Source organism: Brachycentrus maculatus, unplaced genomic scaffold (genome assembly GCF_059751285.1).
Source record: "Brachycentrus maculatus isolate JH-2025_06_01 unplaced genomic scaffold, ASM5975128v1 h1tg000070l, whole genome shotgun sequence".
Lineage (NCBI taxonomy): Eukaryota > Metazoa > Arthropoda > Insecta > Trichoptera > Brachycentridae > Brachycentrus > Brachycentrus maculatus.
In genome coordinates this window covers 934,116-948,614 of record NW_028280824.1, presented here as the reverse complement: position 1 = coordinate 948,614, position 14,499 = coordinate 934,116, and the positions used below count along the sequence as shown (strand labels likewise).

The following is a 14,499-nucleotide window of genomic DNA, read 5'->3' as shown; positions in this document are numbered from 1 at the left end:
CACCGCTTATCATTACTCAGGCTTAAAATTTTTAAGTTTTATAACCTATACCTACTCGTGAGTGGATATACTCTTTATGTTTAAAGTTACTATAATTTTATGTAATTCATGAGTGAAAATTCTAGGCAAAAACACTCGCTATATATTTTTTTCGTTTTAATACAATCCGATAAATTGCGTGTCACACTTTTAGCGCGTGGTTGTAAAAACTTTGTGAACGCTCTCCAAATAACACGACATGTGTCAGCGCATGACAGTGACAGCCCACCTAACCTATAAATTCTGAACGCCGAGAAGTTTCCACGCGAAGTAAATTCATAACAAAACAGCCATGGATGTTGAGAAGCCGATATTTTCTGATTTGAACGCTGAAGAAGACCCCGAAGTCACACAGGTGGAATCCTTGTGTATGAATTGTCATGAAACTGTGAGTAAACAATCAAATTTTATTTTCCATTACAACCCAACGTCGTAATGACGCGATTTAGGTAGATGAATGTTAGGATTAATAATAATTAGAATGCTCACTCCTTTCAAGAACGTCATAAATCAAAAATCGTCAATTTGCAGCTGTGCATGTTTTCGGAATGTCCAGAAAATGTACTATATCCCAGCAAAAGCGGCATATTTTTAACTTAATATTTACCCGCTACAGGGCAGAAAGTGTTGTTTTTGCATTTTGTAGAAAAGGTATTATTTAATTATTTATTTAAATAAACAAAATATTTTTCAAATGGAGAAAAAACATTCAGGTTTTACTTAAAAAGATCTGTTGCACAGTAAAAAGTTCAGTAAGTTGCTTGATATTTATTTTTAATAGATTGTATTATATTTTTAAACTTAAAAAACGTTCTGCTGAAAAATCTAGTTTTTTGATTTATGACGTTCTTGAAAGGAGTGAGCGATATGGCTGACTAAGTATTGCACCCACCACTTAGTCAAGCTGGAATAAATATTTATTATTATTATTATAATTCAAATTTCAAAACAAATTCAATTAAAATTGTCTTTTATATAAAAACGATACATGCTTCGTCTCGAGTCTTGTACTATAGATTAACTTGTGTGTTTTCCAGGGCACCACGCGCATAATGCTGACGCGCATCCCGCACTTCCACGACGTTGTGGTGATGTCCTTCTCGTGCGCGCACTGCGGGCACAGCGACAGCGAGCTGCGCGACGCGGCCGCGCTGCGCCCCCAGGGGGCCACCTTCCGCCTCACGGTGGCCTCCAGCCGCGACCTCGACCGCCAGGTGGTGCGCAGCGAGCACGCCGGCATCGCGCTGCCCGAGCTGCAGCTGGAGGTGCCGCCGCTCGGCCAGAAAGGAGGTGATCACCGCTTCATGCTTATAACGGGTCGTAAACCCATTCAATACCCAGACTTACCTTGGTATTCTTCATCTGTGTTGATCTCAACATTTTTAAAGTAAACCTTGTTTTTGGACAAGGATTTGGAAACAAGTTTTTTTTTAAATCTTCAATTGCCTAATGTTATTCACAGATTGCTTTGAAATTTTGACTCAAAGATTTGTTTGGACGAGACTGAGTTCCCCAATTGGCATACCGATAGAGTGTTTAATTTAAAAACTTTATAAAATTGGATCTGGCGGATTACTTAAGCTTTATTCCATCTGGGGCACATTCGGCGCTTCCATATTCTGTTACTCCATTTTCGAGATGTCATAGTCTAATAATATTGCGTCATGGGATCTATTTTTGCAGAGGTCACGACCGTGGAAGGAATATTGGATCGCGTGGCAGCGGGTCTGAAGCAAGATCAAGAGAAAAGACGGATCGACCACCCACAGGATGCAGAGAAAATAGACCTTTTCCTGCTGAGGCTTCAGAAGCTAAAAGACGTTGAGGAAAATGGACCTTTCAATCTCGTACTGGAAGACATCAGTGGTAAGACAAAATAAAAACAAATCAATTTCAACATTTTGAGTGTGTCCAAATACTTGTTCACAAAATCTGGATTATCTCCAATTGCAGGAGTTATTTTCATATTATTTTTTGACATCTCATCAAAGATGAAGAAGAATATGGAAGTCATAGGCTTGGTTATATACTTGGTTCAATTCAAACCCTTATCCGCACCCCAATGGTGCATAGGGCACTGAATTATATAAACACAGTGTTATCTTGATCGTAAACACACGAAGGAAAGGTGATCAGCCTTCCGCTTCAGGTACCAGTCCGGGGTAGTATTGAATAAATTTTAGAGTGAAAAAATCACTTATATTTATTTGACCCCCCCTGGGAATCGAACCCGGGACCTCCAGACCAGTAGCCGAGCGTGCTGACCATTACACTACGGAGGCGGAACATGTCTTATTTATTTAGAAATCACCAGAGACCCATGGTAAGAACTATCGGCGGTAAAAGGCGCCACAGTTGTCTAGGCTATACCTACCGATATCAAGCTTGTCAAATGTTTTTACTTTGCTTTTAATATTCATGTGCTTATTCTTCCACATTTTTTTGAAATATTCATATTTTATTGGCACAAAAAACGCGCTTGGAGTGTCAGAAATGAAGACTCTAAGCAGCATATCAGGCAAGAGTCTTCGAGATAGAATAAGAAACGCCAGGATCCGGGAAATATGCGAGATTGAAGACGTCGTTAGGCGGGGAAGGCAACGAAGGAGACAATGGTATGCGCATGTGAGGAGAATGGAACCATCCAGACTCCCCCACATCGCACTGTACAGGCAACCCCATGGTAGACGACTCCCAGGCAAACCACCAAAGAGATGGATCGACAGCTGGGAATCGACATTGCAAGAGGCTGATCTCTCTTAAAAACAGGCCACAAGGCCTACACCAAGCAGAAGGAGAAAAATATTTTATTAACCTCTTTTTTTGTAGGAAATAGTCACATAGAGAATCCGCAGGCACCCAAACCGGACCCACAGCTAAAAGTGACATACTTCAACAGAAACACGGAACAAAATCACACACTTGGAATTTATTCACAATCTGAGGTAATTAAATATATATATATATATTTTTCATTTAATATATTTACATTTTTATTTATAACATAATACATTTGAATCATTTATACATATGGGGAACTTTTATATTTCGATTCGCTGTGCCTCTCCATAAAAGAGACTGTGCTCTTGTGCTTGGAAAGGGACTTACACTCGTGGCTTAATGTTATATAATAAAAGATATAATAGTTTTTTTTTATTATTTTTTTTAAGATTTAAATGTACAGAGCTTTAATTTTTTTCTTAAGTATTTTTATATCATCTATTTTTTTATTTCTTTAGGGAGTTTATTGAAATGTTTGATTGCCAAATATTTGAAGTTTTGCTGAAAATGAAAATGTTTTTTTAAATTATGATACCGTAGAGCAGATGTTCCCAAAGTGTGCGCTGCGGCGCCCTGGTGCGCAGTAAAAAGTAAAGGGGGGCGCGGTGCGTCGATCATCTATCACTATCCGAAACCATAAATATTCTCGGGTACCTATAAAGCAACAATTTCTATTTTTAGCGCTTGCATCTTTCTACCCAACTACTATTATTGTAGGTACCTATTTCTTTCTATTTTTATTATTCTTGTAAGTGCGCCGCGGGCTAAAAAAGATTGGGAACCCCTGTCATAGAGTATTTACAACGTTTTGAGTGTGTCCAAATACTTGTTCACAAAATCTGCATTATCTCCAATTACAGGAGTTATTTTCATATTATTTTTGACATCTCATCAAAGATGAAGAAGAATATGGAAGTCTGGGCATTTGCGGGGCTGACGACCGTCATATGCTGGTTTAAGTGATCACTTTACACACATGTTAAATTCACTAATTCTACTCATTATTGACAACCACACTACTCAAATTCTTGGAAATTCTATATATATGAACCAATTCCGAAACGTTCTTGAATCATTAGAACTTCACCAGAGACATCTATTGGTGAGACGAAAAGAAGCTTTTTTATTAGTATGTGAGGTCCGAACCCTGGATTATAATCACATACATGAAAAATGACAGAAAATATCATTTTCATTTTTATTATTTTAGCTTATAATTTGAATAAATGCCCAGACTTCCATATTCTTCTTCATCTTTGATGAGATGTCAAAAAAAAAAACATAGAGTATTATTTCGATTGAAGATGGGTAAGATCTGATCATTTAAAAAATCTGCATCAGGGAATATGTACTCTAAGGGTGTTTGTGCACTTCACGGAATTTTACCGTCTGGCACTTGAGTTAGCATTTTAAAACGACAATTGGCTTGGATTAGCTTGTGCTTTTGTCCATCTTTCTTCGGAGCAGTACTCTTGATCGGTGCGTGAACACATTGCGCGTAAATTCCATCACGCTTAACTGTGGTAGTCGCTTTTATTTTTCAAAACCATACTGCTGGACGGTGAAATTCCCTGTAGTGCACAAGCGGCTCAACACTGAAACAATGGATCTTCTGTCAAATAAATCGCACCAATAACGCCGGAGAATATTTATCACAAATATTATAACAACCAAGAAATGAAAAATGGTTGTCGAGGTGTAGGGTGTTTTTTTAGAGGTTTTTATTTTAAACTTGCGACATTGTTTCTACAGACTGTCAATTTGACAGTTCGCTCACTCCTTTCAACAACGTCATTTATCAAAAAACACGATTTTTCAGGAGATCGTTTTTAAAGTTTAAAAATATAATTAAATGTTTTTAAAATAAATATCAAACCACTTATTCAACTTTTTACTGTGCAACAGATCTTTTTAGGTAAAACCTGAAAGTTTTTTCTCCATTTGAAAAATATTTAGTATATTTAAAAAAAAAAATAAACAATACCTTTTCTTTAAAATACAAAAACAACACTTTCTGCCCTGTAGCGGGTAAATATTAAGTTAAAAATATGCCGTTTTTGCTGGGATATAGTACATTTTCTGGGCATTCAACTGCAAATTGACAATTTTTGATATATGAAAGGAGTGAGCGAAATATTATAAAGACAAAGAACTGAAAAAATAATTGTGGAGATAATGGGTGTTTTTTTAGAGGTTTTTATTTTATACTGGCAACATTGTTTCTACAGACTGTCAATTTGGCAGTTGACAGTTGATTTGTAGTCAGTATGTTTTGTCATTTCACCATGAATAGACTGAGTGACCATTATGCGCGTCCTAGGTTCGGTGAATGGACCGAAAACAATATTCAGCATAATCCTCTTTTTCAACGCAAAATTTTGTTCACCGATGAGGCACATTGTTATACAGAATTGCCTTTGCATCCCAGTTGACGTTGACCCCGGAAAATCGGGAGTATTGTACATATGGTGAAATCATTAATCAAATATTCAGCTTGCAGAGAATGAGAAAGAGGAGGGTATACTTCACAATACGGGAGAGGGGGAACACACTCTCCAGGACATGGAGGCGGGAGAGGTGCTGACCTTCAGGACCAACTGTCCGGACTGCAACGCTCCCTGCGACACCAACATGAAGGTCACCAGTAAGTCTAACATCAGATCCGTTTAGATACTGATAGGTTTTATCCCCTTGTCCCCAAAATTATGTCCTCTTAATTATGATTGATCCCCAAACTTAAGATATGTCCCCAGAATTATGATTTCTCACTAAAATGGTAAGAAAAGGCCCCTATAATTATAACATGGCCCTAAAATTATGACATGTCCCTTAAATTATGACACGTTTGCAAAATTATGATATATCTCCTAAATTAATGGCATGACCATAAAATTATGACTTGTCCTTGAAATAATGACATGTCCCCTAAATTATTACGTCTCTAAAATGATATGTCTTTAAAATTATGTCATGTCTACAAAATTATGACATGTCCTCAAAATTATGATTGTATTTAAAATTATGAAGTGTCCTCAAAATTATGGCATGTCCGCAAAATTAAGACATGGACCCAAAATTATAACCTGTCCTGAAAGTTATGATGTTTCCAAAATTATGGCATATCGCCCAAAATTATGACATGTTGTCTCCAATATAATAACATATTCCATAATTATGACACGTCTCCTAAATTATAACATTTCCCTGAAATTATAATTTTAAATGTGTCCAAAATTATGACATGTCTCCAAAATTATGACATGTCTCCAAAATTATGACATGTCTCTAATATAATAACATATTCCATAATTATGACACGTCTACTAAATTATAACATTTCCCTGAAATTATAATTTTAAATGTGTCCAAAATTATGACATGTCTCCAAAATTATGACATGTCTCCAAAATTATGACATGTCTCCAAAATTATGACATGTCTCCAAAATTATGACATGTCTCCAAAATTATGACATGTCTCCAAAATTATGACATGTCCCCAAAATTATGATGTGTTCTTAAAATTATTATTATTATTATCATCAATACATGAGTGGACTGCAAGGTGTAAAGGCAGGATACAAGCCTTCTTCCTATGCTGCATTCACCTTCTCTTTGCCTTGTAATATAACATAATACTTACATACTATTGCCACATATCGCTCACTCCTTTCAACAACAACATATATAAAAAAAAATCGTCAATTTTCAGTTGTGCATGCTTTCGGAATGCCCAGAAAATGTACTATATCCCAGCAAAAGCGGCATATTTTTAACTTAATATTTACCCGCTACAGGGCAGAAAGTGTTGTTTTTCCATTTTGAAGAAAAGGTATTGTTAAATATTTTTTTTAAATATACTCAATATTTTTCAAATGAAGAAAAAATATTCAGGTTTTACCTAAAACGATCTGTTGTACAGTAAAAAGTTCAATAAGTGGCTTGATATTTATTTTTAATACATTTTATTTTGTTTTTAAACTTTAAAAACAATCTCCTGAAAAATCAAGTTTTTTTTACATATGATGTTGTTGAAAGGAGTGAGCGATATGTTACAAATATATTGAAATAAGTTTGAATTTTAATGAACAGGTTGATGATGTATGTACTTTTTTACTTTTCAGGCATTCCGCATTTCAAAGATGTCGTTATAATGGCTACTACTTGCGAACAGTGTGGCCACCGCACTAACGAAGTGAGTTCTCTCTGCTTTACTCTCTCTGCCTACCCCTGTGTGGAAGCAGCATGATATTTATACATACATATAAATAAAACGATGTATGATGGATGTTCAAATGGTGAAATAAGGAAAAATATGACAAGACGAATAAGACAAAAAAATGAGCTTGACAAATCTTTATTGATATAAGATATTGAATCCATTGTGTCTTTTTTATTGTAGCTGCAGACAGTTGGTAGAATTCCATTTTAAATTGTTGGGTAATATATCCAAAATTAAACACGGTTATTAGATTGAATTCTACTTTTATTTACATATATCGCTCACTCCTTTCAAGAACGTCATAAATCAAAAAACGTCATTTTTCAGTTGTGCATGTTTTCGGAATGTCCAGAAAATGTATTATATCCCAGCAAAAGAGGCATATTTTTAACTTAATATTTACCCGCCACAGTATGGAAAGTGTTGTTTTTGCATTTTGAAGAAAAGGTATTGTTTAATGTTTTTTTTAAATAAACTAAATATTTTTCAAATGGGGAAAAAACTTTCAAGTTAAACTTAAAAAGATCTATTGCACAGTAAAAAGTTCAATAAGTGGCTTGATATTTATTTTTAATACATTATATTATATGTTTTAACTTTAAAACCGTTCTCCTGAAAAATCAAGTTTTTTGATTTATGACGTTCTTGAAAGGAGTGAGCGATATATGATAATATGTGACGCGTTTCGTCTTATTAAGACATTATCAAACACAGAGTGATAATAAAAGGAAACGCGTCATATATTATCATATATATCATAGTCGTACAGGAGAAAGTGACCAACTACCAAAACGTAAAAAGTTCAGGGGGGCCATTTAAGTCACTTTTGCTTGGCAAGAAAATAAACACCAATGCAGTTAGTCATTTTTAAAAAGTCGATATATTATACTTCCAAGTTTAAAATCCTTTGGGATTTTTCAGGGCAATATTAAGCTAGTAAGATATCAAATAGTCAATGATCACGTTTTTTGTAAAAAATGCACTTGGTCACTTTCTCCTGTATGACTACGATATGTAAATAAAAGATATGTATCCAATTCACGTCCTTAATGAATAAGTCCTCGTGAGTTTTGTTTTTTACATTTTAAATTATAAATATACAACTTACCCCAGGTCAAATCGGGAGGAGGCATTGAAGAAAAGGGAGTGAGGATTGAGGTGAAAGTCCGGAGCCGTGATGACTTCTCCAGGGACCTTTTGAAGGTACAACACTCTCCTTATCATTCATCATTCACTTTGTGCAATACATACCACTTAACACAGCGGTCGTCACACTTTTCTGGTCAAGGGCCACATGGGAAAATGTGAGGTATCACTGCGGGCCGCACACTTATGAATTGGGTATTATGTACGATAGCCGACTGTTACATGCTAGCTTCCAGCTCGAAGCTCCTATACATACTCCTAGCCAACCCCTACCCCTATCTACGCATTTACAGGGCTTATGACCTGTCATTTGCTGGTTTAAGTGGCCACTTGATGCTATTCCCTGAAATAAATTAAAAATATTCTTTGTCTCTATCGAGATTTGAATTACTCAAAATACAGCTACGGCAACCCCGCCCACAGGCGCGGGCGGCGGGGTCGCCGTAGCTACCCGCACACTTGCTCTTCTTATTCCCAAATTCCCGTCCCGCGTAAGTACTTTTATTTAGTTTACTTTGCACGCATAATCCGTTTTGGTAGTCATTATTCATTATTGTCTACTAAAATTGTTTGCTATATCGCGAGCCGCACAAATATCTGCGGGCCGCAGTTTGACGACCAAGGACTTAACATGTTGACTGCCAACTATGAGATAACTGGTAGATTGCGTTCTTTGCTAGGATGACGACTAGGAGTTATCTCTTACTGTGTTTACTTGCCATAATCCTGCAGCTACCATCTAATTCCTAGTTTATCAGTGCTAATATGGGTAGATGGCGCATTGGAAGAGAACATGCTGGCTTACGTGAACATAAATCGTACGTGAACTCCGCCTCTTGACTAACCCCCTCCCCCTAACTTTCCCCTCTCCTTCCTTATTTATAGAACAATTTTATATTTTATATTTTAGTTATTATACAGACCTGAATGATGGAAGTTTAACTTCTGAAACACGTAGTCTATAATAAAACTCAAGTGGTAAAAAACAAGTGTTTTCTTTAATCACTGTAACATGTCTTACCACAAAGTTAATGCCGAAACAATAAATAAAATATAGAAATTTTATTTTTTATAAAATTAAACAACTTTGTTTTAACCACTTTTTTATTATTAGTACACTTCAACCTACCGGTTTCGACAAAAACCTTGTCATCATCAGGGTTTATTAAATTCTAAAACATTAAAATACTCATAATTAATTACATTCCCTTACCAAAAACTTCCACACACCGTAAAAAATCCTAAATGTATTATTTTTTGACATCTCATCAAAGATGAAGAAGAAGAAGAAGGAAGTCTGGGCATTTACGGGGCTGACGACCGTCATAGGCTGGTTTAAGTGATCACTTTACACACGTGTAACATTCACCAATTCTACCCATTATTGACAACCAAACTACTCAAATTCTTGGAAGTTCTATATATATGAACCAATTTAGAAACCTTGTTCTTGAATCACTAGAACTTCACTAGAGACATCTATTGGTGAGATATAAAGAAGCTTTTTACTAAGCTGAAACTCTTATATTAGTATGTGAGGTCCAAATCCTGGATTCCAATCACACACTTGAGAAACGCCAGAAAATACCATTTTCATTTTTATTATTTAAGCTTATAATTTGACCAGATAATTTATTTACGACATTTTAAGTGTGTCCAAATACCTGTTCACAAAATCTGGATTACCTCCAATTACAGGAGTTATTTTCATATTATTTATTTAATAATATGAAATTAACTCCTGTAATTGGAGATAATCCAGATTTTGTGAACAAGTATTTGGACACACTCAAAATGTTGTAAATCCTGAATGTAATTAATTATGAGTATTTTAATTACATTAGAGGAAAGTTTGGAATGGCCGTACATGGCCATACTCCCGGACCGGTTAAAGATACATAAATTTACTAGAATTTTTAAGAGAATTTGTAACTAGTTTTAAAACTATTTTTAGATACATGCTGGTCTTCCATCTTGTACTTCTAGCCCATAACTTCATTATAATCTACCACATAATACCAACGTTACTATTTTGAGTATCAGTTTGATCTATTTCTCTGCCGGGTAAAATCCGCAAACGCTTGTTTCTTTCCCGTATGTGGTATTGGCCAATCGGGAAAAGGGTTTCACTCAAATGGTAACTTTTCCGGGGAAGCTAGGAAGAAAGATTGTTTGATTCGACATCAGTCAAGCACGATTCGTCCGTATCCAATTTGAACCCCGCCCACTCCTTTCATCCTACAAGTATATAAGTTGATTCGTCTATTGGTCTAATTCTATTGCATGTTTAACCTCGGCTCGTAACGCATGTCTGTGTCGAAAACTTAAGTGCATGTTGGTCTTCGGGTTGACCAAAAATCGCATGTGTTTTTTTGTGTAGTTTTGAGTGTGTAAATTGTGCTATGGTGGTGAAGGGTGGTATTGTTAGTGATTGTCCTGATGAAGAGACGGGTACGTCTCGAAACCGGTAGACATAAAAATCTCGGTGAGTGGTTACATACTATTATTATTAAAAATTTTGTAAAAAAATGGATAGAAAAAAGATTTTTTGTTCTCCTCGTTTATTATGTATTGCTGTTCCAGTCGGACACTTGCGACCTTCTGGTTCCGGAGCTGGAGCTGGAGGCGGGCTCCCACTCGCTGTGCGGGCGCTTCACTACCGTGGAGGGGGCCCTCCGGGCCATGAGGGAGCAGCTCACGGGGCTGGCCGGGGACTCCACCAGCCGGGACAGGGCCAACCAGCTGGACAGGTACTCTACTGTCTGGTTACTTCCCCTCACTCTGTTGTCTGGTTACTTCCCCTCACTCTGTTGTCTGGTTACTTCCCCTCACTCTGTTGTTTGGTTACTTTCCATTACTCTGTTATCTGGTTACTTCCCCTCACTCTGTTGTCTGGTTACTTCCCCTCACTCTGTTGTCTGATTACTTCCCCTCACAGCTGGGCGCATGCTCTCCTTCTTGAGTCCCAGTGCCGGGTTGTGGTCCCGTGGTTAGTCTCGCTGACTCTTCAGTCAGAGTTTCTCGGTTCAAACCCACTCTTCCACAATTTGATACCTATTTCTAATAATGAACCGCTTAGGCTCACAGAAATAGTATGAAATTGAAGTATTTTTGTAAATAAAAACACCAATATTTCTCTTTTCATCAAAAAACAAAAGTTAAAAACACATCAAACAAAACCGGTCACATACCTCTTTTGGTCAAAAGAACTTTGATTATTATGTAATAAAGTTGTACAATCTGCTTCCATTATCCATAGATTCCATATTTCTACTATGCAGCTTGTCTCGTAGTATAGTCCATCTTGCAACTATACATATAGCTTGTCTTTTGTATAGTCCATCTTGCAACCATACAGGTTGTCTTCGTTGTATAGTCTATCTTGCAACTATACATATAGCTTGTCTCGTGTATAGTCCATCTTGCAACCATACAGGTTGTCTTCGTTGTATAGTCTATCTTGCAACTATACATATAGCTTGTCTCGTGTATAGCCATCTTGCAACCATACAGGTTTTCTTCATTGTTTAGTCTATCTTGCAACTATACATATAGCTTGTCTCGTGTATAGTCCATCTTGCAACCATACAGGTTGTCTTCGTTGTATAGTCTATCTTGCAACTATACATATAGCTTGTCTCGTGTATAGCCATCTTGCAACTATACAGCTTGTCTCATTGTATAGTCCATCTTACAACTCTTCAATCTGCATTTACAGTCAATCTTGTTTTGTATAACTTGCAACTTCACAACTTGGCTGGACCATACACTTATTAAGGAGATTTGCATATCGATTTTTGTCTAATATTTTGCAGATTTATTGCATTTTTATTGAGTTCATATATTTTTTAGCTTTGTGGACCGAATGGATAAAGTTATCGAAGGGAACATGGCGGTAACTCTGATACTAGATGATCCGGCAGGGAATTCCTATGTTCAAACTCTCAATGATGATGGAACTCCGGATGAAGGTATGTGTTATAAACCTTTTTTTTTTCATAGGACAATACATAATCACGTCATGACGAGTGTCCAAAGACAATAAGTAGAATTTGGTTTGTATTTTGTATTGTTTATTTATATTTAAATGCTTGTTTTAAAAAAAAAGTTTATTTATTTTAACACATTGACTGCCAAATAAGAAAAAAAAACCATCCTTGGGGCTACAACTGTAAAATGCAAAGTATTATTTTACAGAGAAAAATCTGGGCCAACTTCGGTAATTTGTCGTGAGGGCCACACAGAAAGTGCATACTTTTACATTACATAGCAACCTTGAAGCGTATCCAATTCACAGAAAGTGCATACTTTTACATTACATAGCAACCTTGAAGCGTAACCAATTCACAGAAAGTGCATACTTTTACATTACATAGCAACCTTGAAGCGTATCCAATTCACGGAACGTTAAATCCAATCCATGATTGGAGTTACGTTTAACTCACGCAACTTCTTGACCAAACACTGCGCGAGTTAAAAATAACTGGCGTTCTACGTGTCAAACCTATTTACATACTTATAGACCTATTTATAGACAGACTTTCGGCTTTAACTGACACTCCTTTCCACCAATTAGTCCATTATATCGAGGTTTTACTGTGTATATATTTTTTGTTAAAGATATTAATGAAGTGTATTTGATTTTACTTTAGGTCTTACCATCACCAAATACGAGAGAAGCTATCAACAAAACGAGGAATTGGGACTCAATGACATGAACGTAGATGTCTACAATAGTGTACAAGACTCTTCAGCCACGTGACTACACGGAGAAACGACGTGAACCCACAAACATACCTCACAAATGAGAGTCTCAGCAGAAAAGCAATACGACCTTCGTTTACTACCGCAATCACACTTTATGGACCAACAGTTACTAGCCGACTGCTCATCATCAAAGCATTCGACCACGCCATGGATATATTATCATATTTCAATTTTTTTTATAGGAACAACCCGCAAACCCTTTATTTTTAGAGGCTTGTCTGCAGGTAGGATAGTAAGGATGGGGAAGGTAAATGCGAAAAATACATCACAAACACCCAGACCAATTGAAAATAAATCTTTCTTGAATTTATGTTTTCATTGGTAGGAATCGAACCCGCGACAACAGTTTTGTAGTCGAGCGAAACCTTACTACGCCACGGCGCCTATTAATAACATATCGAGAGAATACTAACAGAACACATTAAGGGTGTTAATTCAGTATGCGATAGGCTGCGTGAGAAGCCACACCTGTTGTCTGCGCATATTTTTTTTTTAGAATTTAAATTAGATTTTTTTTGAATATATATTGAAAAAAATATTTTGATAATTTCTCTTAACTTCTTACCTTTCAATAACTATTTTTTATTCAAAACCATTTCATTTTTTATTTTCGAAGAAAAACTTATTTTTTCAATACAAAAACGGTGTTTTAGGCAAAAATATTAATAACTTTAAATGTACCTGGGTGTAAAAGAAATTAAGTTGTGGTCTACCTTTTTGTTTTCCGTCTTATGTCATATAAACACGTTCCGGGATAATAGTGTAAAGGAAAAAAATTAATTATAGGCATTCTTATACATTACCCTTTTATTTAAATTAATTTATTACTTATCAATTGTAAACACGCATTCATATTAAAACCAATAAAACAAAATAAACCAATAAAAAAATTTCAAAAAGGCGATTTAAAACATTATACTTCTGCCCACTGCTTCAAAGAAACCATGCGCTTGTTCAGAATGTATGTATTTTTTTTTTTTTTTTTATTCATTTAATATATTTACATTTTTATTTATAACATAATAACATTTGAATCATTTATACATATGTAGAACTTTTATATTTCGATTCGCTGTGCCTCTCCATAAAAGAGTCTGTGCTCTTGTGCTTGGAAAGGGACTTACACTCGTGGTTTAATGTTATATAATAAAAGATATAATAGTTTTTTTAATATATTTTTTTAAAGATTTAAATGTATAGAGCTTTAATTTTTTTCTTGAGGATTTTTATATCATCTATTTTTTTTATTTCTTTAGGGAGTTTATTGAAATGTTTGATTGCCAAATATTTGAAGTTTTGCTGAAATTGCTTGGTGTTGCATTTTGGAATAGAAAAATCGTTTGATAATCTCGATGATAAATTCTTTGTTAAATTTAAATAGTTGTCACCCTTTAGTATTTGAAAAACTGCGGTTTTTTTATAAATGGATTCTATATTTGGGACTTGAAATTTTTTAAATAATAATTTTGTTGGAAATATGTTTTTTTTTTCAAGATGACTTTAATTATGGTTTTCTGTACTATTTTCACTGAGTTCAGTATGTTG

At 35.5% G+C, this 14,499-nt stretch overlaps 1 protein-coding gene across 1 annotated transcript; it reads left to right on the top strand.

Annotated features, from left to right (window-relative positions):
* Positions 1–255: 255 nt before the first annotated feature.
* On the top strand, positions 256–13,865 carry Zpr1 (zinc finger protein Zpr1). Its single transcript, XM_088257095.1, has 10 exons — positions 256–427; positions 1,077–1,329; positions 1,723–1,905; positions 2,869–2,984; positions 5,314–5,464; positions 6,944–7,014; positions 8,155–8,244; positions 10,771–10,937; positions 12,040–12,158; positions 12,840–13,865. The coding sequence occupies exons 1-10, from the start codon at positions 332–334 to the stop codon at positions 12,947–12,949; spliced, it is 1,356 nt and encodes a 451-aa protein (XP_088113221.1). The 5' UTR covers positions 256–331; the 3' UTR covers positions 12,950–13,865.
* Positions 13,866–14,499: the final 634 nt, after the last annotated feature.